Source organism: Vipera berus (genome assembly GCF_964194415.1).
Source record: "Vipera berus genome assembly, chromosome: 4".
NCBI classification, from domain to species: Eukaryota; Metazoa; Chordata; class Lepidosauria; order Squamata; family Viperidae; genus Vipera; species Vipera berus.
The window spans coordinates 121,645,324-121,670,649 of NC_138206.1; the positions used below are offsets into that span (position 1 = coordinate 121,645,324).

A 25,326-nucleotide genomic window follows, 5' to 3' on the forward strand; every position below is an offset into this window, starting at 1 on the left:
ACGTCCGGCGCTCCAAGTGCGACGTTGGCGGAAAACGCCGGAAGCACACAGGCCGGAAGGGCGCGCGGGGAGCGTACTGCGCAGGCGCGGCGGCGCTCTCGTTGGCATCATGGCGTCCCGAGATCTTATCGGGCCGGCGCTGCCCCCGCATTTAGCCGCCTCCGCCGCCGCCTCGGTGGACTCCGGGCCGGGTAAGAAGAAGGACGAGTCCGTCGCTCCGGAGGGCCAAAGAGCCCGCCCGGGACCCCTCTTGGCGCCCGGCTGACCTAATCTGGGAGGGAGGGGGTCGGAGGAGCGCTGGGGCCGGAGGGTAAATGGGGAGGATAAAAGGCTCCCCTGGGCTGGTCCCGACAATGCGGGCCAGGCCGGCTTGCCCGAGTGGCTTAGTCGGTGTTTGGGTTACTTTATATGTCATTAGATAAGGTAATCTTTATGGTCATTTTTTTTACTGTGGCGCACATCAAAAAGGGCACACATCAAAAATGAAATTTAAGGCGAGCGCATCTAATGTCCCTTTACTTCTTTTTCCCCACCACAACAACCCAGTGAGGTGGGACGCACTGGCCCAAAGTCACCTAGCTGGCGGCTAAGGCTGGACTAGAACTCACCGTCTCCCGGTGATTGGCCCAAAGTCACCCAGCTGGCTTTCACGGCTAAGGCGGGACTAGAACTCCCCGTCTCCTGGGGATTGGCCCAAAGTCACCCAGCTGGCTTTCACGGCTAAGGTGCGACTAGAACTCCCCGTCTCCTGGGGATTGGCCCAAAGTCACCCAGCTGGCTTTCATGGTTAAGGCGGGACTAGAACTCTCCGTCTCCTGGTTTTAAGGCCTAACATTTTCACCACTACACCCAAGTGGCCGGGTGGGAGATTGTCAGGAAATCCAGGCTAGTCTGGAAGAAAAAAGGGAAAGTAGTGTCAAACCTTTTCTGTTAAAATCTCTTCCTTTCCTCCTCCTCACAACAACCCTGTGAGGGCGGGCTAGGCTTAGAGAGGGGGATCCCCAAAGCCAATCAGCTGGTTTGCATACCTAAGAGGGGATTAGAACTCACTGTCTCCTAGTTTGTAGGTCAGCACCCTAACTGTTATACCAAACAGGCACTCAACTCAGTTTTGAGGGATCTGGTACAAAAGTTAACACTATATCTGGAAAAAAATTCCTTTTTATTAGAACTTTGGAAACAATAAAAGACAAGTAGCAGGAAATATCTAAATGCAACTGCAGTGTAGAGTCGCTTTCTCAACACAATATCCTAGAAACAAATAGCAGACAACAAATATGTGTCGGGGGCAAATTTGACTTTTTTTTTACCCTGTATCTCTTAACTGCATTTGATTAATTTTTAGGAGTCTATGTCAATCTATTGTACCAAAAAGCAAAAAAAACAAAAACAAAACCCAAATTGTGGTACTTTAAATTGTACTTTAACAAATCAGTTAGCCAAAGATAAGAATAGATTATAGATCAGCACTGACTTAAAACAATCTAATCTTTTCCTAGAAAAACAAATAGTTGAATAAGTTAACGCAAAAACAAAGAAAGCAACATTCACACGACATATATTGTGATACAAAAATGTTTAGTTGCAGGACCGGCATTGCCTCCTGGCTACAAGGAAAACTCTAAATACTTTGATAGCGGGGAGAAATATGTCTCTGCTCAGATGCGCAAAGAAACAGATTTGGATTCTGAAGAGGATAAAGATCCGAGTCCAGTTCCCAGGTCAGTGAACTGGCTCGAAAGTTTGGAATTGTTTTAAGGGGCAGTTGATGTCAGTATGTGAGTGATAGTTAGGTTTTGTGTTCTGTTGCTCCTGATGCCAGTGTGCCTTAGGGGGACCCTCAACACCTACAAACTTTGCACAATTATGGCACCTGTTCCCACAGATACATGCAGCCTCTTCTTTATTGGCCTGTCTCTTTCTCGAACAGAAACATAAAAATTAGGGCACTTTCTTTCTTTTCCTTCTTCCAGCAAAGGGATGCAATCTGTTGGAAGAAAAAAAACCTCTCCCACAAACACATCTACCTGACACACAACATCTGGCAACAGATGTTAAAGTTGGGAAAGCAACAGGATGGAAAGTGAAGTAGATGCTTCTGGATTATTGTGCAGAACGAGTCAAGTACACACTGCCAGTGAGCATACTCTCTCACGTCGTAAATTGATGTTCTCACAACAAGGAGGCACAATTTTCAGAACAGGTCCTGGTCTCAGTTGAGAACTCAGAACAGGCTTCTCTCAAAGATTCTTCCTGAACAGAGAGACATGACATCTTCCCAGGCATAAAAGTATGAAAAAAGGCATCCAGGACAATAATTATCTGATGCCATTCATCCCAAGGGATATGGATCAACTCGAGCCAAAGTGTAATGATGCAAGCGTGAATAATTAGTAGATACATGGCAGTGATTAAATGACAGGAGCTGGAATCATTTAGACATATAAGAAATATCACTTGCCCTTCGTATTTTTTTACCAAGTGACTCACTTGGGCCTGTAATGCTGCTGTATGCTTAACAGTAAAAGGCCTAAATGAACAAGCATGGATCAGGGCTTTTATTGCTCAGAATCCCCCCTATTGAATGTTCAGTGGCCAGCAAGTAATTTTATCCCATTTGGGAATAGAACTGATTAAATTAAAAAATTGTACAAAGCACAAACTCTTATCATAATAGTAATAAAGTTGGAAGGGACCTTGGAGGTCATCTAGTCCAATCCCCTGCTCAGGTAGGAAACTCTATACCATTTCAGAGAAATGGCTGTCCGGTCTCTTCTTAAAAACTTCCAGTGTTGGAGCATTCACCGCTTCTGGAGGCAGGTTGTTCCACTGGTTAATTGTTTTCCCTGTCAGAAAGTTTCTCCTTAGTTCCAGGTTGCTTCTCTCCTTGATTAGTTTTCATCCATTGCTTCTTGTCCTGCCTTCAGGCACTTTGGAGAATAGTTTGATCCCCTCTTGTTTGTGGCAGCCCCTGAGATAGCATAGACCAGAGAACGTTGAATTCACACAGGCTTTTGGTAGAGCAGATTCACAAGAAGAATTTGTGAGGAGAGGCAAGACTGTTTTCTCTCTCTATAACTTCCTGCTCAAAATTTCTGCTTCAGGATTCTGACTCACTATGCTATGACTGAAGTTCCTCTAACCCCAAGCTGGTATGCATTTGGTTGTTCTTCCAACCTTTGCCCTGCTCGATCCTCTTGGTTTTGCCAAACTGCCGCACCTCAAAACTTTCCCTTCAGTTCATCTCTCAGTTAGCACAACCTGGAGGTACTCCCCTTGGAAGATTCCCTGTGTAAAAAGTTCCAGCTGTTGGATTTTCTTTGAGATGCAGGCAAACTGCTATTGGTCTTTCAATCATCTTTATTTCTGCCTTCCAAGGAAACAGAGAAGATGTCAGGAAGAGGATGACGATGGGTTTTTTGGGCCTGCTCTTCCTCCTGGATTTAAAAAGCAAGACGAATCACCGGAAAGGTAACTCAGACAAGGATGTTAGAACCCCACCGACGGTTTCACCCAGGGGGGTCTTCAAACCCAGCCCTTTTATGAGTCATGGACTTCAACTCCCAGAATTCCTCAGTCAGGCACACCGGCTAAGGAATTCTGGGAGTTAAAGACCATGAGTCATAAAAGAGCCGAGTTTGAAGACCCCCCTGGACTGAAGGGGCAAGCAAGGAACCCATGATTCTTGTAAGCAGGCCAAATTCTTCTGTAACATTAATGTCACAGGAAGAATGCAGGGCCAGATCTGTGTAAGTAGGGTATGCTTGCAAAGTTAGCTTGACAGCAATTTTTAATAGCCATTCTTGGTGTGCTGCAGAGAGGAATGTTATTAAAATCTAATTCTATTCTTGAGACCTATTATAGGCCCAGCTTTACCACCAGGCTTTAAGAAATTGTCAGAAGATGCTGAAGAAAAACCATGCTACAAAAGCCAGGTATGAGAAATAACACAGCAAATACAACATTTGCTGGTGGTGTGTGTGTGTGTAACAAAACATTTTGACCCACATTCTTTGGTGCGATTCAGTTGCTAGCTTTGAAAGAACTGGGTGAACAATCAAGCAACGGCTTCAGATACAACTAGCGGTTCGTCAAATGATGTGTGTTCTCAGTTCACTGTTCTATTTCACGGACGTTAAAATATGCAGGAGATCCCTGTGTATGCGAAGAATATCTCTGCATCCTTTCATGTCTTATGATAGTAATAGAACGGCTGAAAAAAAAATCAGAAATGTGAGGCAAACTTTGATAAAATGCGACCTTTGTTTGAAGAAAGGCAGTTATGATTATACCTGCCTATTTTCTCTTAGCTCTTTCTCTGAATCCCAAACATACCGCCTTTTCTTTTTGTGACGCGTCACTCTGTCAGGGCCAAGAGAACCATGCTGTGTCACTGAAAATCCTCCTCTTCCGGTTGGCCATCTAACGGATTGAATTAGCTTTTAATACTTTATAGTTTCTTTTTGATTGTTCTCTTAACTGAGCCTGTCGCTGGCTACCTTCACAACCCCAATAGCTCTCACGGAGACATGGAACCTCAGCAGGTGTCTGACGATACAACTATTTGGAATTTAGGATCCAAAAGGATGAACATAGACCAGGGGTAGGCCACCTTGGCTCTTTTATGACTCGTGGACTTCAACTCCCGGAATTCCTGAGCCAGCCACGCTGAGGGGAAAGGGAGAGGTTTCCATGCTGAGCCAGGCTGGCTCAGGAATTCTGGGAGTTGAAGTCCACGAGTCATAAAAGAGCCAAGGTGGCCTACCCCTGAATTAGGGCAATCGACTTCAACTCCCAGAATTTCTGAGCCAGCCACGCCGAGGGGAAAGGGAGAGGTTTCCATGCTGAGCCATGCTGGCTGAGGAATTCTGGGAGTTGAAGTCCACGAGTCACAAAAGAGCCAAGGTGGCCTACCCCTGACATAGACAATTGTGAATCTCAATTAAAGCAATGTAATCACAAGCAATCGTCGTGATAGATTAACGCCTTTGCTTAATTCTCTCTCTAAAAAAAATATATGAGATGGCTCTTGAGTTTAGACCTTGGCAACAGCTGTGGAAGAGGATGATTTTAAGCAAGGATACAAGAACAGTTTGTACCTTATGAACGGAGGCGAATATACGTGTCCCAGGGTAATATTGCAGCATCCAATCTGGATCGGTCACCGGGATCGGAGGTTTACTCTTCTGAGGTTTTAGACCCATGCTGGAGCCCATCCTGAGGGAACTGCTCTCTCAGCATAACGTGTGTTTGAACCTTACGTCTCTTACAACAAGAGTCAGTTTCTCCACTTGAAAAGACACACAGTTTTTTTTTACAAATGTAAATCAGAAAACTGCATGTAGGAGTGCTATGAAGGGCAAGAACACCCTTCTCTTGCAGTAGTCTGGTAAGGACTGTGATGCACACAAAGCTTTAGAGGCCAAAGGGCTGCATAAACATTTTCGTATTATTTAAAAAATCTCCATCGTGCTGAATCGGCGGGCTTTTGTCTTTATTCCGTGTTGTGCTAAAGGCGAGCGATAGTAGTGAGGAAGAGGAAGACATATTTGGCCCTATGCCAGCCAGGGGATCGGTGGAATCCAACCCAGGTGCTGAGATTGAGGATCGGGCTCGGAGAATGAAAGAGAGACTCCTGGGACATGACGACGTGAGTTCGGTCCCTCATTTGCATTGCTTTTTTCTCAAAACATCAGCAGCATTGTGAAGGCATTCGCTGGCCGGTCCTTAACGGAGTCTTCCCAATTTTGTTTCCTGTTAAAAGGATGGGTCCAAAGAATCCAAAAGAGAGTCCTGGATGATCGATCTTCCCCCGGAACTCAAAAACTTTGGGCTCGGCCCACGAACGTTCAAGAGACGAGCCAACGATGATTCTGGAGACAGGTCAATTTGGACAGATACTCCGGCCGACAGAGAAAAGAAAGCTAAGGTAAGCCTGCCGTGCCACGTGCTTTGTCAGTGAAAAATACCCTTCGCTCATAGTTGTGGGTTGGCAGATCCGGTTACTTATCTAGCAATAAGCCAAGGAAAAGTTTGAAAAGTTTAAAGTTCAAGCTACTGGCGTGCCTTTTAGCTTCTCAAACTTTCCTTTGGATTGTGATTTCTTGCTCAGCAGAAATGCTTTTATGACCATCAGTCTTCCTGATTCTTAAACGGTTCCCAAGCAAGAAAACCAACCAATGCAACATTAGTAAATCTAATCGTGATAAAGCCAAATAATGAAGATCATAAATAATAATAATAAGCTGGAAGGGACCTTGGAGGTCTTCTAGTCCAGCCCCCTGCTCAAGCAGGAGACCCTTACAGAATCATAGAACGACAGAGTTGGAAGGGACCTTGGAGGTCATCTAGTCCAGCCCCCCACTCAGACAGGAAACCCTATACATTTTCAGACAAATGGCTGTCCAGTCTCGTTCTTAAAAACCTCCAGGGTTGGAGCATTCACGGCTTCTGGAGGCAGGTCGTTGCACTGTTTAATTGTTCTCAGCGTCAGGAAATTACTCCTTAGTTCTAGATTCTCTCCTTGATTAGTTTCCATACAATGTCAGCCATTCCAAGTACAATCAACAATATCTCTTATGTCTTCAAACGCTCTTCGAAATAGCCTCAGAAACTTTCTGAAGATCAAGGGGGAGGGCACAGACCGGGGGGGGGACGCGGGCATTCCCCCTCATAGAAGCAACCCAGAAGCAAATGTTCACCTCCATGTCCCAGAAAATGAGGACCCAGAACAAATCCTTTGCTACCGCCACTCGTCAGGCAGGCAGATTTGATTTGATTAACATCTTTCCTTGCTTTATTTCAAGAATGTGGTCTTTTATGAACGAAGGCAAATCTACATGTCCCAGGATGATGTGGCAGGATCCAGTCTGGGCCAGCCACTGGGACCAGAGGTTTGGTCTTAACAAGTTTTCGGATTCCTGCTGGAGCTCGTCGTCGGGGAACTTTTCTCTGCCGGAGAGAGGTGGTTTCCAGCACCAATCCAAAAGCTCGGAAGACTAAACCTCGGATCCCGGGGACCGACCCAGATTGGATCCTGCAACATTTGTCTTTTTTTCTGTCGCTAGTTTTGCCGTCCCTTAGAGTCTGGTTCTGTGCCAACTCTCCAATTAATTCCTCTGATTAGCCGTGCGGTTTCGTTGCCGAGACAGCTGATCCAAGAACTTTTGAGGGTGTGTCACGATTCTCCTTCCCCAAGATTTTAAGCTGACTTAATTCGTGAAAAGCAACGCCTCCTGTGCGTACAGCTGTCCGACTTTCCCGCCACGCCTGGCCCAATAGAAGCGTAAGGACCCGCCTCAGCTAACCACCCAAGAAAGCGGAACCCTTGGAACAGGCGTTGTCTCAAAAGGAAACTTTTATCACTGGAGGTCAGTGACAGTAGGCAAGTCAAGGCGAGATCTGGGGGGAAATCCACGGAAATGGTATAGCTGAGCTAGCAATCGTTACCTCCTCCCGCCGAAGTCATAATGTCCATTTGAAATCCAGCCAATCCACAGGCGGTAGGTGGCACCTGTGTGGGTAACTGGCACCGTTGGCACGCATCTCAAGGTCTTCTCCAGCCTTCGTTTCTCTGCAACCGTCTCCCTGATGAGGGAGACACATTCCTTTCTCAAGTGCAGGGGGTCTTCCAACTTGGCCATCTTATGACTTTTGGACTTCAGATCCCAGAATTCCTCAGCCAGGAAGACCCCTGCTCAAGGGGATAGAGGCGGATGAGGGAAAACAGAAAGCGAAAGTTATCCCATGCTCCGCCCCCTCTTACCCAGCAGAACGGCAGGCCCCAAACGTAGAATAGATACATATGCAGGGGAAACGATTTATCTCGGTTCAGCAAAGCAGAGATCTGACTGGTGAAGGAACTTCAGAGCTAGGGGGGAAAAAAGTGGGAAAGAGCCTATGAAATTCTGGAGAATCACAAGGCAAATAATTTGAATTCTGGAAGGAAATAGATTTGGGGTGAATAGGGCCGTAGAAAGCTTCGCTTTGGAAATCAGGTGCCAATTCAATTTCTCCCATCGAATAAGCCCCACCGAATTGAAGCTCCGGGTTGGATTCGATGGCTGTTTTTCCCTGAGCCGGGGTGAAAAACTGGATCCGGTCAATAACGACTCTTCAAATTGATAGAAAGGTCAAACTGAATTGTCTTACCAATTAAAGCTTTTTGAGACGCCAGCGGAAATCCTGCTTAAGGATTCCAGTCGCATCGGAGCAGCTCGGCACGGCTGTAGAAACAAACGTCGCCCACCCCCACCCCAAATGCAAGTTGCAGGACCTCACTGGCCTTCAGCAAGCAAGGACTCGTTCCCTGTGGAAGGACGAGGTAGAAATGGGCATTTTAAAGCCTGCCTCCCAGTCTGCTTCTGAGGGTTGATCCTGGAGAGGTTAAAAACGGTTCTCAGCTGGAACCTTTGAGTCAATCCTATTTCTATGCTCTACAGGGTACATCCTCAGCGTGAATAGATGAAAATTCTCAGCACAGAATAAATAAAATTTTCTTTGTCCTAACTAAAACAATGCGTGCCTAGGCTGGGCAGTCCCGGTTTTTCTGCCAGGAGAAGCAAAATCGCCCTTAGATCTGATGATTTGGGTGCCTAAAGTAGACCTCGATTAACCAAGATTCTCTTTTGACTTGTGCATTTCTTCGTGCACCTGCTAACCATTCTGGTTTTTTGTTTTTTTTTCTGGTCTTTCAGGAAGCCAAAAAGCCCATCGCTAAGGACAATGCGGAAGGCTTCTTCTCCGAGAGAGACAGACGGCTGGCTGAGCAGATATCCTCGCACAATGTAGGTGTCCTTTCATCTGGCGATGCCGCTTTCTGTGTTTCTCTTTCTGTCTTTTCAGAAAACTCTTGGTTGGTTTCAGAAATGCCAAGACTGAACGAGAATTTCTTTTTTCTGTGTTTCTATGGAAACATATTCATACAAGGCATTCTAGCAAATTATTACCCAGACACAAGCCACGACGGTAGTAGTAGTAGTACAAACCCTACTTTTACTTGATGAGAATTGACAGCATCTTGGTTTGTTTTTTTTTGGGGGGGGGAAGCATTTTCCTCCAAGATGGCAGCTCCAGGTCTGAATTCTTAGCCAGGGCTTTTGCTGGCAGGGGGGTTCTGAGAGCTGAAATCCGTATATTTGGAAGATGCTCGCTTCTTAAATATAATGGGAATACCTGCCAAGGGGGAAGAAAGGTTTCATTTGATGAGCTGGCCACTTGATCGGTCAACGCTGGTCACTGGACTTTGTCTTCAGTCACAACTTCAGTTTTGGCATGATGTAGTCCATTGAGGGACGCGGTGGCTCAGTGGGTTAGGACGCTGAGCTTGTCGATCAGAAGGTCGGCAGTTTGGCGGGTCGAATCCCGAGTGCCGCATAACAGAGTGAGCGCCTGTTACTCGTCCCAGCTTCTGCCAACCTAGCAGTTCAAAAGCACGTAAAAATGCAAGTAGAAAAATAGGGACCACTCCGGTGGGAAGGTAACAGCGTTCCGTGCGCCTTTGGCGTCTAGTCATGCCAGCCACATGACCACGGAGATGTCCTCGGACAAGCGCTGGCTCTTCGGCTTTGAAACGGAGATGAGCACCGGCCCCTAGAGTCGGAAACGACTAGCACGCACGTGCGGGGGAACCTTTACCTTTACCTTTAGTCCATTGTAGTGGCTGACCAGGTCGTGGTTTGCCTGCCCCCCCCTCCCCAACGTGATCCCCTTTGGCGACCTCCTGACAAGCAAAGTCAATGGGGGAAGCCAGATTCACTGAACAGCCGTGTGACCAGCTTAAGAATTGCAGTGATTCACTTAACAATTCACTTATAGAAGCACAGAGAAGCGGTATAAGAAGTGGTTTCACCTGCTCCTGGGGCTTACTTCCCCTTGTCACATACAGATATGTAAGCAACTTCGTTTTCATTTGGGGCTAGTCTTAAATTTCATTCACTTTTGATCAGGTGATGAGCAACGGTAACGTCACTGAGTTCAAAGGACTTTTAAGAGTATTTGGATGACAGCTCTCTGTCCCGCTGCGTCTGTCTTCCGGTATTCTAACTCTTGCACCGTTTCACCCTTTATTGGCAAATGTTTTTAAATCCCAGGACACTCAGCGATCCGAATCTCTGCTGGACATCCATCGGAAGAAGCTAAAGAGTAAAACCGCTGAAGACAAGAATAAACCCCAGGAGAGAAGGCCCTTTGACCGTGATCAGGACCTTCACGTCCATCAGATTGACGAAGCCCGAAAGAAAGCCATCATAAAACAGTCTAGGGACTTGAACACTAGGTTTTCCCATGGCAAATGCAATACGTTTTTATAACTGGGTGCCTACCGAAATAGCAAGCGCGCCAAATAAAAACATTTTCTGTGTACGCGCAACACGCAGGTGAAAGATTAACGTTCCTTTAAATTGGAGCCCTACGTTCTGTTGCGCGGGTGGCTGAATTTGGGGTGCACGAGTCCAGCTGTTGATGTCAGGGGAGAACCTAACAGTAGAATTTGCCCCCCCCCCACAAAGGACTTCTGTTCCCCTTCAGCTGTCACAAACGTAGAAATAATAATTGCTATGCTTGTTCCGGTGATTTTTGCTGTATAGATTCCTTCCCCAAGAATGGCGGAAGGCTGAGTTGTCACCCTTTCCTGGAGGGGATTTCCTTTACATTTTTCTGAAAACGAAGCCCGTTTGAAATATTTTTTTTAAGTTTCAAATAACCTGTAGGTGTGCACATGTCTTCAGCTCGGATTATTTTGGGATTTCAAAGGTTGGAATGCTAGGCGTGTCACTTGGCATTTTGTGGAGTCGATGAGAGAGAGAGAGAGAAAATCAGATGGCTGCTGCAAACAGCTTGGGATCCGATCGTGATTATCACCACAGGGAAGATTATTAACTTTACCTGTGCATTTGACACGGTGATGAATAAAGCATAACCATCTCTGTTAAAATGGTCCCAAATGGTCTTTTTTTCTCTCCCCCCCCCCCCCAGTTCTCTCTCTTCTGCTTTTTTCAAGTTGACGGACAGGAGCCGTCGATAAACTGAATTGCAATTCGTTTAAAAGGTTTCGGCTCCTAAGGTTTTCCCCTAGATTTCTCTGAAAATCTCTGGTGGAATAGATTTTATTATTTATTTCTAAAAGCCCATCCTATCGCAGAGCATCTCGAAGCGCTTCAGAATGAAAACAGCACCAGCATCCATAATAAAAAATACGCTGAATGAAGTAAAACATTAAACCCAAAACATAATTCATTAAAAAGGGGATGGGAAGAGGTGGAGCGGGCAGACGTGCTTCCTGTGTCCTTGGCAGGAAGTCCTGGGTGAAAAGATAGAATGGACGGGAGTAGCAAAAACGGATCTATCTGCTTTGATGATAGCCAAACAGCCGGGGACTAGGAAAAGTAGGCACAATATACGTGGATTTTAACCCCTGGAAGTTAGTGCTGTATCGGCTTGCTGAAGCGTCCTGCAAAATCTGTGTATGACTTCATGCTTGTCCTCAATAAAGATCTCAAGTCTTGTGCCTTGTATTTTTGCCATTCCGATACATCTCAACATCTCAAATAAGAGATATTATTTGAATTTAGATTTACAGCCAGGCGGATGTGAAGCTTGCCTGGAGTTGAGTTTTCAATGGATGTCTAAAGACAACCAAAGAGGCTTCCTGGATTTCAGTGGATAGTGGGTGAAGATGGGTGGGCTTCCACTCCCAGCATGCCCCAGCCAGCTGGCTGAGGAATTCTGGGAGTGGAAGTCCACATCTCTCCAAGTTGCCATGGTTGAAAAACGTTGGTTTAGACCAGGGTTCTTCCAACTTGGCTCTTTGATGATGTGGACTTCAACTCCCAGAATTCCAGGAATTCTGGGAGTTAGTCCCCAAGTCATCAAAGGGCCAAGTTGGAAGACCCCTGGTTTAGACCAGTGTGTCTGTCTCAACTTGGGCCATTTGGAGGCCACTCCCAGAATTCTCCAGCCAGCCTACTGAGTTGGGGAATTCTGGGAATGGAAGTCCACACCTCTTCCAGGGGGGCAAGGTTGAGAAACGCTGGTCTAGAGAACAGCTGAACTCAGCCAGTGTGTGTTCCTTCCGTTTCTCCCAATTTTTAGCAACAGAAATCACCTGTTCCTGGTCTTAATTCCTTGTCCCCAGAAAGTTGGGTCTGCTTTGATCAAACTCTCAAGTCCAAAGTAGTAAAGGAAGACCATGTTGCATCACTTCTCCTATTTTCTCTTGGTAGTAGGTAGCGTTTAGGAAAGGAGGTGGAGGTGGCGGAATGGAGCGAAACTAGATCATGTTTTGATTATCTAAGCTTGTTAATTTTCTCCCTGCTGGGATACCATGTGAGGGTCAATCTGACTCATGCTTTGAGCAATGAATTGGTTATCTAATTTATAAATCTTGCTTCTAAATTCTGGCTTGATGCATCGATTAGTCATTCTGGGGGAAACAGAAGTAGCGTAAGAATAATCCCCCTCCCCATAATACAGACTGAATTAAGACTGAAAAGGCTGCAAGAAAATGGAGGATTTGGATTACCGGACTGGACGCTATACCACCAAGCAACTATATTAACATGGATCAAAGAGTGGATAACACTTAGAGACAAAAGATTATTATACCTAGAGGGGCATGACCTACAACCTGGATGGCATGCCTTTCTGTGGTATGGGAAGAATAAAAGATATTTTCAAAATCGTTGTGTCAGAAATGCACTTTTCTTAGAATGGGAAAAAAAATAAAAGCAAAAATTTATATTAGAATACCTGGATGGCTTTCAACAATGGAAGCGTCTGCTGGCCCAAACTTGATCAATTATGGGAAAGTGGTGACCTATAAAGATATTCTGGATAATGAAGGGAAATTGAAATATAGACAAGATTTAGAAGAGCCCTATTGATCTATCATGGTGGCCATATTTGCAAATTCAAACAAGATACGAAAAATCTGTTAAAACAATGGGATTTTTACAAAGAACAGAATTTTTTAACCAGATACTGCTGAAAACAGATGAAAAAACTGATTTAAAAACTTTACAAACGTGTTAAGCTTAAAGATGGAAGAGGAACAAGTAAAAGAAATACAGCTAGTGCTCGACTTACATCATCCATTTAATGACTCTTCGAAGTTACAATAGCACTGAAGTTACAATAGCACTTACGACGCCTTTCCATACTTCTGACTGTTGCAGCATCCTCTATGGTCACATGATCAAAATTCAGAGGCTTGGCAACTGGCATGTACTTAATGACAATTGCCATGTCCCGGGGTCACATGATCCCCTTTTGCGACCTTCTGACAAGCAAAGTCGACGGGCGAAGCCAGGTTAAACTTAACAACGGTGCTAATATCTCAGCAACCGCAGTGATTCACTTAACAACTGTGGCAAGTAAGGTTGTAAAACGGGGCAAAACCCACCTCATTCTCTTCGGCTGAATTATGGTCGCTAAGGGGAGGACTATCTGTGGAAGTCTAGAACTTTCCTTTAGGATTCTGTTAGCTTTGCGAGTTGTCAAACGAAGAGGCTTCCCAGTTTCGCCATCTCAAATAATCTTTGAGATTTCCGCTATCTTCCAAGTTGCTGAATCAGCAACACCCTCAGTGTAGACACACTCAACACACATGCTACAAAACCTTGCGTGTCAATGTAACACCCCGTTGGGATCACTAAACCGTTAATTGCAGTTGAGCTCAAAATCTCTGTTGTTAAGCCAGACATTTGTTAAGCAGGATTTGCCCCATTTTACCATCTTTCTGGCCACCGTTGCTAAGCGAATCGCGCAGTGGATAAGTCAGTAAGACGGCTGTTAAGTGAATCTGGGTTTCCCCGCTGACTTGGCTCGTCAGATGGTTGCAAAAGGTGGATCCCATCGCCCCCCTCCGGGACACGGACACGGTCGTTAAGTACAAGTCAGTTGCCAAGCAAAGGTCATTAAGTGTGGAAAAAACGGTGATAAGTCACTTTTTTGTTCCGTGCTGTTGTAACTCTGAACGGTTTATCAACGGGAACGAACAACGCTGGAATCAAGGAGGAGGAGACGCTGCGTTTCTGTTGTCGCCTTCTCATTTCCCGATTAACATACCGAGCACGATCACAAAGAGTTCAACTCTTTCAAAAGTATTGAAGCCTCGGCTGGAATGTCAGTCAGCCCAGAGGGAACAAACAGTCAAGGCTGCAAAAGCTGATGTCAGGCTGTAGGAGACAAGCGCACGGTCTCCCTGGCAACCATCCGGGCGGAGGGAATTCTTGCTAGCAGAGAGCATCTGGAGAGCTGTGAATGCATCCCATTGCAGGGGTCAGATGCTGCTCGAATCGCTCGCAAGCAATTAAAAATCACAGAGACATTGGTGAAGGCGTTTTTGGAAAGAAAAAAAACCAGCATGGAAGAAGGCAGAACAGTTGAAGCGAGTTGTGTTAGCCTTGGGTCGCAAAAGTAATATTTTAAGCTCCCAACAGTGAGATTTCTATTAGATGTCCATGTGCCTGCTTCAAAGCATCCGGTACTAAAAGCCAAATCATTTCTCCTTCCTTTGGCAATAAAGCTAGTTAGATTTCTACAACATGGTTAACCCAGACAGTTAACAAATCTTGACTTTTGCAGGACAAGCAAGGTTAACTTTTAAGCTTAGTCCATTTGTGCGTGTTGGTGTACTGTTTAAATCCTAATGGTTGAACTAGTTTACCATTTGCTTAATTGTGCACAGCCTACAAGTGTCTCTGGAAATTCTCAGGCATCCAGGTCATGGTTATCCCAAAGGTATTTTTTCAAGAGGCAATTTAGATTTTCTTGTTTTTCTTTGAAGATGTTTTGCTTCTCATCCAAGAAGCTTCTTCAGCTCTGAATGGATCCTTCCATTCCCCACCATCCAGTCAGAACTGAAGAAGCTTCTTGGATGAGAAGTAAAATGTCTTCAAAGGAAAACAAGGAAGTCCAGTTACCTCTTGAGAAAAAAAACCACCTTTTTGGACCCGAAAGTGCAAGAAAAGAGACAAAGTACTACCTGGATCCAGAAGTTTCTTATTATTATTTGCTAAACATCAGAAATCTTGTATCAACTTTTTGGGATGAACAGTTATTCAAAGGCATACACAATGCCTTTCCATAAAATGGGTTAATCTGAAAATGTGATGCCAAATCCTAACACAGGACCAACACAGCTTTCCTGTTACCAAGTTGATTATTTGCTAGCAAATCAAGAAGATCACGGTTGAATAAGTAATTAGAAGGGAGTAAAGGTAAAGGTAAAGGTTCCCCCGCACATGCGTGCTAGTCGTTTCCAACTCTAGGGGCCGGTGCTCATCTCCGTTTCAAAGCCGAAGAGCCAGCGCTTGTCCGAGGACATCTCCGTGGTCATGTGGCCGGCATGACTAGACGCCAAAGGCGCACGGAACGATGTTATCTTCCCACCGTAGTGGTCCCTATTTTTCTACTTGCATTTTTACGTGCTTTCGAACTGCTAGGTTGGCAGAAGCTGGGACGAGTAACAGGCGCTCACTCTGTCACGCGGCACTCGGGATTCGACCGGCCAAACTGCCAACCTTCTGATCGACAAGCTCAGCATCCTAACCCACTGAGCCACCGCGTCCCTAGAGAAGGGAGTAGACGAGACTTTTTTTCCCTAATCTTAAACCCATTTAATTTAGAAACTCCTTGAATTCTTATGGATTTCTGCAGCAAACAATATTCTGGAAGGATTCCTTATATAGGGTTTCCTGTGGATTGTGATTACATTTCCATATGGTCAGTAGTTTTCCTGCTCCTTGAAATTTAGTTCAATTCTTCTGCTGTGTTGCTCCCAGAGAGAAACAATGGAAGACAATACTGATTTTTATAGACGGATAGTCCTTGACTTAACAATCACAACTGTGACCAGAATTTCTGTGGCTCAGGAAGGCGGGTTTTTAAGTAAGTCAGGCCTGATTTTATAATTATTTTTTTTACAATATTTGTTAAGCAGATCGCTGCCATTGTTAATTGAATCATGCAACTGTTAGATGAATCTGGCTTCCCCACTGACTTTGCTTGTCTGAAATTCTTGGAAAGATCAATATTTATCTATTTGGTATGCATAGTTGAGTAATGCAGGAAGTCAGCAAACCTCTCCCACCACAAGAATGAAATATTTTGGGGAATATTAAAAGAGGCAGGATAGAATATTTCCCCTGAACGAGAAATGGAGGTGTGTGTGTGGGGGGGAAATCTTAACAAAGAGATGATCAGGGGACTGGAGGCTAAAACATACAAAGAACAGTTGCTGGAATTGGGCATGTCTAGTTTAACGAAGAGAAGGGCGAGTGGGGACACGATAGCAGTCTTCCAATATCTCAAGGGCTGCCCCAAAGAAGAGGGAGCCAAGCTATTCTCCAAAGCGCCTGAAGGCAGGACAAGAAGCAATGGATGGAAACTATTCAAGGAGAGAAGCAACCTAGAACTAAGGAGAAACTTCCTGACAGTTAGAACAATTAATCAGTGAAACAACCTGCCTCCAGAAGCGGTGAATGCTCTGGAAGTTTTTAAGAAGAGACTGGACAGCCATTTGTCTGAAATGGTATAGGGTTTCCTGCCTGAGCAGGGGGTTGGACTAGATGACCTCGAAGGTCCCTTCCAACTTTTTATTACTACTATTACTATTACTATTACTACTACTACTACTATTATTATTATTATTATTATTATTATTATTATTATTATTATTATTATTAATTATTATTATTTTAACTAACCAACCAACTAAATTGTAATCTTGGTTATGCTTGGCAGGTTTTGCTTTTGGTACCAACCACTTTATATCTTCTGAAGTGGCTTTGCTTATGCTAGGCGTTTTTTCTAAAACTCAATTTTTTCTAATCCTTCCAGAAAAGTGGCTTTTGCCCTGACATTTCATTGCTTTACTCAGGGCAAAAATGTCAAAAGTAGGTTTGCTCACAGATAAGGTCATCAGTCACATGGTGGAGGATCCCTTTCACCAAAAGGGCAAATTCTGGGCCGTTCTTTCAGTCGTGTCGGTCCTTCAAAGAAGGTCCAGAAACAGAAGCTGCCGAGTGTTTCAGGTTCCGAAAAGCCCTTTCAAATCTTCCCTGACTTTTTAAAAGAACAAAATCAAAGGGGAAAGGAAAGAGGGAAGGAAATTCCAAAATTAGAACTGGGTGCTCTATTATTCGATTTTCTAATACTCAGAACAACTATACTTGTTCCAAAGATGTTGCATTGCTGTACAGCAGACATGTCAAACACAAGGCCCGGGGGCCAGATCCAGCCCGCGAAGTGGTTTCATGGGGCCCGCGAAGCCATCCTGGAAACAGTGAGGGAACGACCCCCACTGCCTTGGCCCTGGCCCAGAGACCCTCCTCCTGCCAGAGACCCTCAGATCTGTCCCACTCCTGCCCAGGCCCCCATAGGCACCCTTGATGCGAACGATGTAGAGCTGTCCACGCCCTCCCAGTAGGCCACGCCCACCCTGGCCACACCCACCCGGCCCCCTGAGGGCAACTGCAATGCTGATGCTGCCCTCAATGAAATTGAGTTTGACACCCCTGCTGTACAGTATTAATGAGAAAGGGATCAATAGTTAGGCTGGTTTAGTTTTAGTTCACTGTAATGACAAATGCTGTTTTTTATTCCCATTCCCCACAGTCCATTCAGAGTTGAAGAAGCTTCTTGGAGGAGAAGCGAAACATTCTCAGAGAAAAACAAAGCCCAGTTGCCTCATGAAAAAAAGCAACCTAATTAATAAACAATAAGATTCAGGCCACAGAAAGTATCTAAATCAATGCGTCTCCATCTCAAATTCGATTTGAAATAGCCAATAACTAAATTCTAGGATGTTGGGGTAAGGCTTTGTGGGGGGGGGCAACTGAGAAACATAATTTGCTAATTGGATTCACCCTTTTTCTGACTTTACACATGGTTTTGCATCCCCAGCCAAGTGAGTTGGGAGTACTGAAGTTGCTAAGCCACCAAATAAATAAAATTAGTAATTTAATCACATTGATATGGTCGTCCATCTCACGAAACCCAACTGTGGGTGGCCTGCAATGGAATAAAACGGCAGCTTAATTAATGTATTGTTTAATATGTTTGATTAATGTATTTTAATTAAAGAAAATTGTTCTATTAGAGCAAGTGAGCAAAATTAGCCAAATAAGAAATAGATATATAGAGAGATATAGATAGATATAGAGATATAGATAGATATAGATAGATAGAGATGGAGATAGATAGATAGATAGATATAGATAACCTTTATTGTCATTTTTTACTGTGAGCACAATGGCACACATTAAAAATGAAATTTAGTTGCTCTCAAAGTGTACACATACATAACATTCATTTAAACAAACTATAGACAACATATGTATAGACCTACCCTTACATGCAACTAACATATAAATATTAATCAATGTATAAATAAATATATAAAAATATAAATTAAATTCTATTAAAGCAAAGCAAAACACACTCACTCACTCTAGATGGGACTAACGCGAAGCTGCCTGCTCCAGCACTTTTTATACCTACCGCAGCAATTGTAAATCTATTTATTGGAATGACAGACTCTTGGCAGAAAGTTCCGTCCCCGCCCCTTCTGCCACGCCCACCCTCGGCTCCTCCCCCCTCCCCCTAGCCCGGCCCTCCTCGGAGCCACGCCCCCATCGAACGCCGCCCGGGCGCGAGGAGCCGGCTACGCGCTCGGGCGTGAAAGGTTTTGGGTTTTTTTGGCCCCGGCGAGGATCCGTCGCCGCCGGTCCGTCGCCGATTGCTGTCCGGGTGGCTGCCGCGACTCCGGGCGGATAGGAAGAGTCCGGCGCCGCCGCCGCCGCCGCCGCCGCCATGAGCGACAAGGGGGAGCTGGATCTGACGGGCGCTAAGCAGAACACGGGGATGTGGCTGGTCAAGGTGAGCCTCGGGGGCCGGGAGCGGGGAGGGCGTCCTTGCCCGGGGGAAGGTGGCCTTCCGGCGGGAGAAGAGGCCGGAGAGGCTTCCCTACCCCTCTTCCCAGCCAGGTCCTGCCGGGAGAATAGAATAGAATAGAGCCGGGAGGGACCTTGGAGGTCTTCTAGTCCAGAGTTTCCCAACCTTGGCAATGTTAAGACAACTGGACTTCAACTCCCAGAATTCCCCAGCCAGCCATGCTGGCTGGGGAATTCTGGGAGATGAAGTCCAGCCGTCTAAACATTGCCAAGGTTGGAATCTAGTCCACCCCACACCGTCTCAGACAGGTGATTGTCTGGCCTCTTAAGAATCTCCAGCGGTGGAGCGCCCACGATTTGGGGGCGGGGGGCGGGGGGGGCAGACAGTTAATCTGCGGAACTCCCCGCCACGAGACGCGGTTTGAGGGTGGCCGGTGGGTGAGGAAGCGGCTCCCCAGGAGGAGCGTTGGGCTCAGCAAGGCGGGCAGTGGAGCCTCCATGGCCAGGAGCAGCGGGCCTATCCAGTGCTGACATCAAGGACTGGGCAGCCCTTTGGCATGGGGTTGGGGTGAAGCCCGCCAAAATGCGGGGGGAGGGGGCGGTTGGTCCTCGGCATGGGACCGCGATGGAGCCCGAAATTTCTGTCACTAAGCGAGACAGCGGCTAAGTGAATTCTGCCCCCTCTTGCGATCTTTCTTTCCCGCCGTTGTTAAGCGGATCAGTGCAGTTGTGGTGTCTTAAGTGAACCTCCCCTTCCCCCTTGACTCGGCTTGTCAAAAGGTCACACAAAAGGGGATCACGTGATGCCACCCCCCCAAGGACGCTGCGACCGTCCTAAATACGAGTCAGCTGCGTCTCAGTTTCGATCATGTGACACCAGGGATGCTGCAGTGGTCGTAAGTGTGAAAAACGGTCATCAGGCCTTGAAACCTCAAATAGTCACTAAATGAAAGGTAAACTTAGCCTATACGGGTAGTCTTCAATTTACGACCAGATTTGAACCCAAAATTTTCTGTTGCTCAGTGAGACGTTTGTTGAGTGAATTTTGGTCCATTTTACGATCTTTTTGCCACAGTTATTAAGTAAATCACTACAGTTGTTAAGTTAGCGACATGGTTGTTAAGCGAATCTGGCTTCCCCATTGACTTGTCAAAAGATCACCAAAGGGGATGATGTGACCCTGGGATGATGCTGCGACCATCATAAATATGAGTCAGTTGACAGGTGCCTAAATTTTGATCACGTAACCGTGGGGGATCCTGCAATGGTTGTAAGTGTGAAAAATGTTCATACGTCAATTCTTTCAGTGTCGTTGCAACTTCAAATGGTCACTAAATGAAAGGTAAACTACCCTTTATGGGTCTCAGTTTTGATCACGTGACCATGGGGACTGTTGCAACCGTTGTAAGTGTGAAAAAATGGTCATAAGTCATTTCTTTTAGCGGCGTCCTTCGGTTACATATTGAAGGTGGTCAGTGATTAATATTTATATGTTGCTTATATGTCAGGCTGTAGGTCTATACATATATTGTGTATAGGATGTTCAAATGTGTGTTATGTATGTGTACACTTTGAGAGCAAGCAACTAAATTTCATTTTTAATGGGTGCCACCGTGCCCACAGTAAAAAATGACAATAAAGGTCTGTCTGTCTATCTGTCTGTCTATCATCTATCTATATTATCTATCTATATTATCTATCTATCTATCTATCTATCTATCTATCTATCTATCTATCTTCTATATGATTATATATATCATCTATCATCTATCAATCATCTATCATCTCTATATCATCTATCATCTTATCATCTATATCAATCATCTATCATCTGTGAGCTCTATCATCTGTCATCTCTGTCATTCCATCCATCCATCGTTGTAAGTCAAGGACTACTTGTAAACTCCATAAACTGTCCTATAGTGTTTTGCACTATATATTGAGAGAGGGGAGGGAATTTATTTATTCTGGGCTTCACTGAATACTGGGTAAACCATGATGGATCAGACCCCACATTAAAGCCTCATAAGGTCCTTTTATTTCTGCTTTGCATTTTTTTAGCCATGGTGTTGTAGTAACCAGCTTCTGTTTAGCGTTCTGCAAAGGAAGAGTGAAACTCTGCATTCTCAATGCTGTAAGACTTCTAAAAGGTGAATATCAGAGCAGGGATAAATAGCATCCTTTTGCAAGGCATAGTAGTATAGTTCTCAGCTTACCTCCAAAGTAATTACAAGAAATCAGCGTAGGTTTGTCTCTTTCACCTTATTTTACTTTTTTGTAAGGATAGCTTTCTTAATAGTGGGAGTGCAATAGTCCTAATATCGACTTGATTTCAGCAAAGGATTTGATGAGATTGGACAGCCGTTTGTCCAGAATGGGAGAAAGTCTCCTGTTTGAGTAGGGGGTTGGACTAGAAGACCTCCAAAGTCCCTTCCAGCTCTGTTATCCTGTTATTGTTTCATTGACCTGATTGTCCAGAACATCACACATACATACACACATATGGTGGAGCAGTGGGCTAATGCCTCCTCAAGTAACACCAGCTGCCTGCAATTAGTGCAGGTTCGAGTCCCACCAGGCTCAAGGTTGACTCAGCCTTCCATCCTTCCCAGGTAGGTAAAATGAGGACCCAGATTGTTGGGGGCAATAAGCTGACTTTGTAATAATGCCGCTTGGGGTGTGTGTGAAAGCCCTAATAAGCAGGCACATACATAGAATGAAGGCTACTGCTAAGCTTGTAAGCCGCCCTGAGTCTTCGGAGAAGGGCGGGATATAAATGGAATTAAAAAAATAATAAAAAAATAATATAACCAATCTAAATTACTAGCAATTTTCATCAAGTAGGACGGGGGAACATACCATAAAGAAGAAATGGTCTGGGCTGGAACATTCAAGCTGGAAAGTAATCTTTGGGTGCTTCACTAACTCCAATTAAGCTTAATTAGGTAGCAGCTGCAGGAGATTGAAATCTGAAATTGTAGAGCTCCTTTTCAGATGAGGAAAAATCCTTTTCTGAAACGAGATTTCACAGCTATATATAGTCTTTTTCAGTGCGTAAAATCTGCATTTCCACTTTTGTGAAACATCTAAATCAGAATAGTTGAATTTCATTTGATTTCTAGTTCATTGGGTGCAGCCTTTCATTTTTAGCTTATGTTTAGCGTCCTAGCGCGAAGTTATGTGCACTAATAATTCATAATTGTACGCATTAATCAGTACTTCTAATGAATTAATAATATTTAAGTATTAAATATAACAAAATAATCTAGAAAGCTGTTTTCGTATTTTAAATCTCTGGTTTATTTATCTGTTATACATGCGCACACAAATCTTTTTTCAGTGTTTCTTCTTGTATTTGTGTTTCTTCTTGTATAATGTATTATTCTTTATAGAGTAGTTCATAAAAGAGTAAAAAAAAAAAAGCAGACAAGCCTTAACAGAAGTACTATTATTAGGTTTGCAGGAAAACAAAGATGTAAATAAAACAGGGGAAAAAAATATTTTGGCCACTAAGTATCACATTTAATGCTTGGGGGTTTCTGGAGGAAGAGATACAAATTGAATAAGTGTTTGGGATTCAGGATTGGGAAGGATGTGTCCCTCATGTGGACAGAATTGAGATTTCTTTCTTTCTCACAGGATTGTTTTTTAAGATGATAAAAGACGCGGGGTTAGGATTTCTTTGGATTTTTTTCCCCCAGATGCTTTAATCTTATTATAAAACTTGTCATGGCCCGTGTGATTCCTGGCTGCAGTGCTGAGGAACTGCACATTAATTTTCAACAGTCGCAGTTCGAAAAAGCACTTTCCTCCAGGAGCTGAGGGCCGCTTTCGATCTGGCAGGCCTCACTGATTCATTTTGACTTTTAGCTTTTAAAAGGATGCCCTTCCTCCTTCCTCTTTTTCAGTATGTTTCACTTTGCAGTCAGGAGGAAGTAAGTAGGCATAAAAAAAAGTAGCCGAGTCAGATGGCAAATGCAGCAGTCAGTAGCTTTTTTTTTTCATCTCCGCTACAGTCGTGTGCAAAGCTGACGAATTGTGTTTCTGTCCTGATGTGGTTGACCCGATGACATCGTAGGATACTTAGTAAAACTTGAACAGGTCAAAATTACACAGCTCCCAGGTTTGAGAACTGGGAAACTGGTTTTTTTTATGGTTGAGATAATCCTTGGAGGCTTCCAAGCTTCTGGCGTCTTCCTTGGCAAGGAGATCTTAGCCAAGCTTAGGTGGACATGAGGGGCCCTTGTTACTCTCTGAGCTTGGTTGTTTTCTTGCAGAGGTTTCATGACCCAAACTAGGTAACAGCATCAGGGCTAGAAGGAAGGAAGGGGAGGAGGAAGAGGAGGAGGAGGAGGAGGAGGAGGAGGAGGACGACGACTGTTCTCTGAGCTTGGTGGTTTTCTTGCAGACGTTTCATGACCCAACTAGGTAATGTCATCAATGCTAGAAGGGAATGGAGGGGGAGGGGGAGGAAGATAACTGTGGGGTCTTTGGTGCTCTCTGAGCTTGGTGGTTTTCTTGCAGACGTTTCATTACCCAACTAGGGAACGTCATCAGTGCTAGAAGGAGGAGGAGGACGACTGTGGGGTCCTTGTTACTCTCTGAGCTTGGTGGTTTTCTTGCAGACGTTTCATGACCCAACTAGGGAACGTCATCAGTGCTAGAAGGAGGAGGAGGAGGACTGTGGGGTCCTTGGTGTTCTCTGAGCTTGGTGGTTTTCTTGCAGACGTTTCATGACCCAACTAGGGAATGTCATCAGTGCTAGAAGGGAGGAGGAGGAGGAGGAGAAATGTGGAGCAGCGATAAGAAATTCCCTAATCCCAAACGTTAACGCTTCGGCTTCCTGAGAGTAACTTACCACAGTGTTTCTATTAGTTTATAAAGCTCTAAGCAGGCCAGGAGCTAAACCAACCCAGACGTCCTCCAACAACCAATATCGTCGCTGCAATAACTGTTCTATTAACACGAGTCCCGGGGGGGGGGCTTGCTTGTAGCCCAGTTTCATGGCGGCTCCATCCTAATTACGGAAGCTAATCACTTGGATAAGGGTGGGGAGATTTGCCCAGCCAACGGATGTGTTTGTTCACAGGCTGTAGGCATTTGTGAGTCAACTGCGGCCTCTCGTCTCATCCTGCTTTTCCAGCAAATTTCTCTGAAGACTCCACAGCTTTCTCTGTGGTCGGTTTTTTTGTTCTGTTTTTTTGGTCTCCTTGTTTGTTTGATAGATTGTTGTAATGGTTTTCCTTTTAGCTATCATTGGGGGGGGGGCCCTCAGAAGGAAGAACCTACGCAGATGAATAATATGGGTGACAGTTTTATAATATTGATAGATTCAGAGTTTCAAATTCTACAACCAGGGAACTATTAAACTGTTTTTTACAGCTGGGGGCAAAACCCAGAAAGAGGCTGATTTTTTTTCTTTCTGTTTGCTTTAACGGCCAAGAGCTTCTTATTCTGTCAGTTTCTCAGTGGGGGATTCCACTCCTCCGCTGCTCTTTTGTCTCCTTCAAAATCTGGGGGAGGAAAAAAAAAGAATCTTCTCTTGGTTGTCATTACTGTACAAGGTAGTCCTCGATTTAAAACCGAGCCCGAGATTTCCGTTGCTAAGCAAGAAAGCTGTTGCGTTTTGCCCCATTGGACGACCCAGCTTGCCACGGTGGTTAAGCTGCAATTTTTAAAACGAGTAACACAGTTTATTTATTTATTTATTTATTTATTTATTTATTTATTTATTTATTTATTTATTTAATTTATATACCGCCCTTCTCCCGAAGGACTCAGGGCGGTGAACAGGGCAATACATAATAAAAAACAAGATACAAAAATTAAAAAGTAATTAAACAGCAATGCCCGTAATAAATCAATACAGATTAAAAAGTTAAGATCAATTTATAAAACCCAAGTTATTAAGTGAATCCAGCTTTCTCCCGTCGACTTTGTCAGGAGGTCACAAAAGGGGATCACGTGACCCGCCAGGACGCATTGCAACCGTCGTAAGTAGGAGTCAGTTGCCAAGTGGCTGAATTTTGGTCACACGACCCTGGGGGGGGGGACACTGCAACGGTTGTAAGTGTGAAAACTGGTCGTAAGTCACCTTTCGCACTGCTGCTGTAACTTTGAAGGGTCACTAAAGGAACCGTTGTAAGTTGAGTCCAGCAGCTTGCTGTTCTTTGGTATCGGCGTGATCCAGCCAGAGGTTTGGATCTGTGGTCTTATTAATGACATTTTTCTTGGGTGACTCGCATTAGATTTACTTGCAGATATACAGGCATGCCTTGGCTTCCAGCATTCATTTAGCAATTGTTGGTGGAGCAGTGGGCTAATGCCTCCTTAAGTAACACCAGCTGCCTGCAATTAGTGCAGGTTCGAGTCCCACCAGGCTCAAGGTTGACTCAGCCTTCCATCCTTCCCAGGTAGGTAAAATGAGGACCCA

General features: G+C 44.7%; 2 protein-coding genes across 4 annotated transcripts in view; both read left to right on the plus strand.

The window, feature by feature from the left end:
- Positions 1–39: 39 nt before the first annotated feature.
- On the plus strand, positions 40–11,503 carry GPALPP1 (GPALPP motifs containing 1). 3 transcript variants are annotated; one of them, XR_014026478.1, is made up of 9 exons: positions 40–191; positions 1,583–1,721; positions 3,379–3,471; positions 3,854–3,935; positions 5,516–5,650; positions 5,765–5,929; positions 7,068–7,370; positions 8,697–8,786; positions 10,092–10,174. XR_014026478.1 is itself a non-coding variant. In XM_081328018.1 (8 exons), exons 1-8 carry the CDS (start codon positions 110–112, stop codon positions 10,308–10,310), a joined length of 1,005 nt encoding a protein of 334 aa, XP_081184144.1. In that variant the 5' UTR covers positions 45–109; the 3' UTR covers positions 10,311–11,503. The 3 variants fall into 3 exon arrangements, 2 of the variants coding, with proteins under 2 accessions (XP_081184144.1, XP_081184145.1); XM_081328018.1 differs by lacking the exon at positions 7,068–7,370 and having other exon boundaries at positions 45–191; positions 10,092–11,503; XM_081328019.1 differs by lacking the exon at positions 7,068–7,370 and having other exon boundaries at positions 55–191; positions 3,865–3,935; positions 10,092–11,503.
- A 7,130-nt stretch (positions 11,504–18,633) lies between these two features.
- Positions 18,634–25,326, plus strand: part of GTF2F2 (general transcription factor IIF subunit 2) — a 68,426-nt gene continuing 61,733 nt past the window's right edge. The window contains exon 1 of the mRNA XM_081328024.1: positions 18,634–18,879. Coding sequence (XP_081184150.1) covers positions 18,814–18,879 — 66 coding nt within the window. The 5' untranslated portion in view covers positions 18,634–18,813. The remainder of the gene's footprint in view (positions 18,880–25,326) is intronic.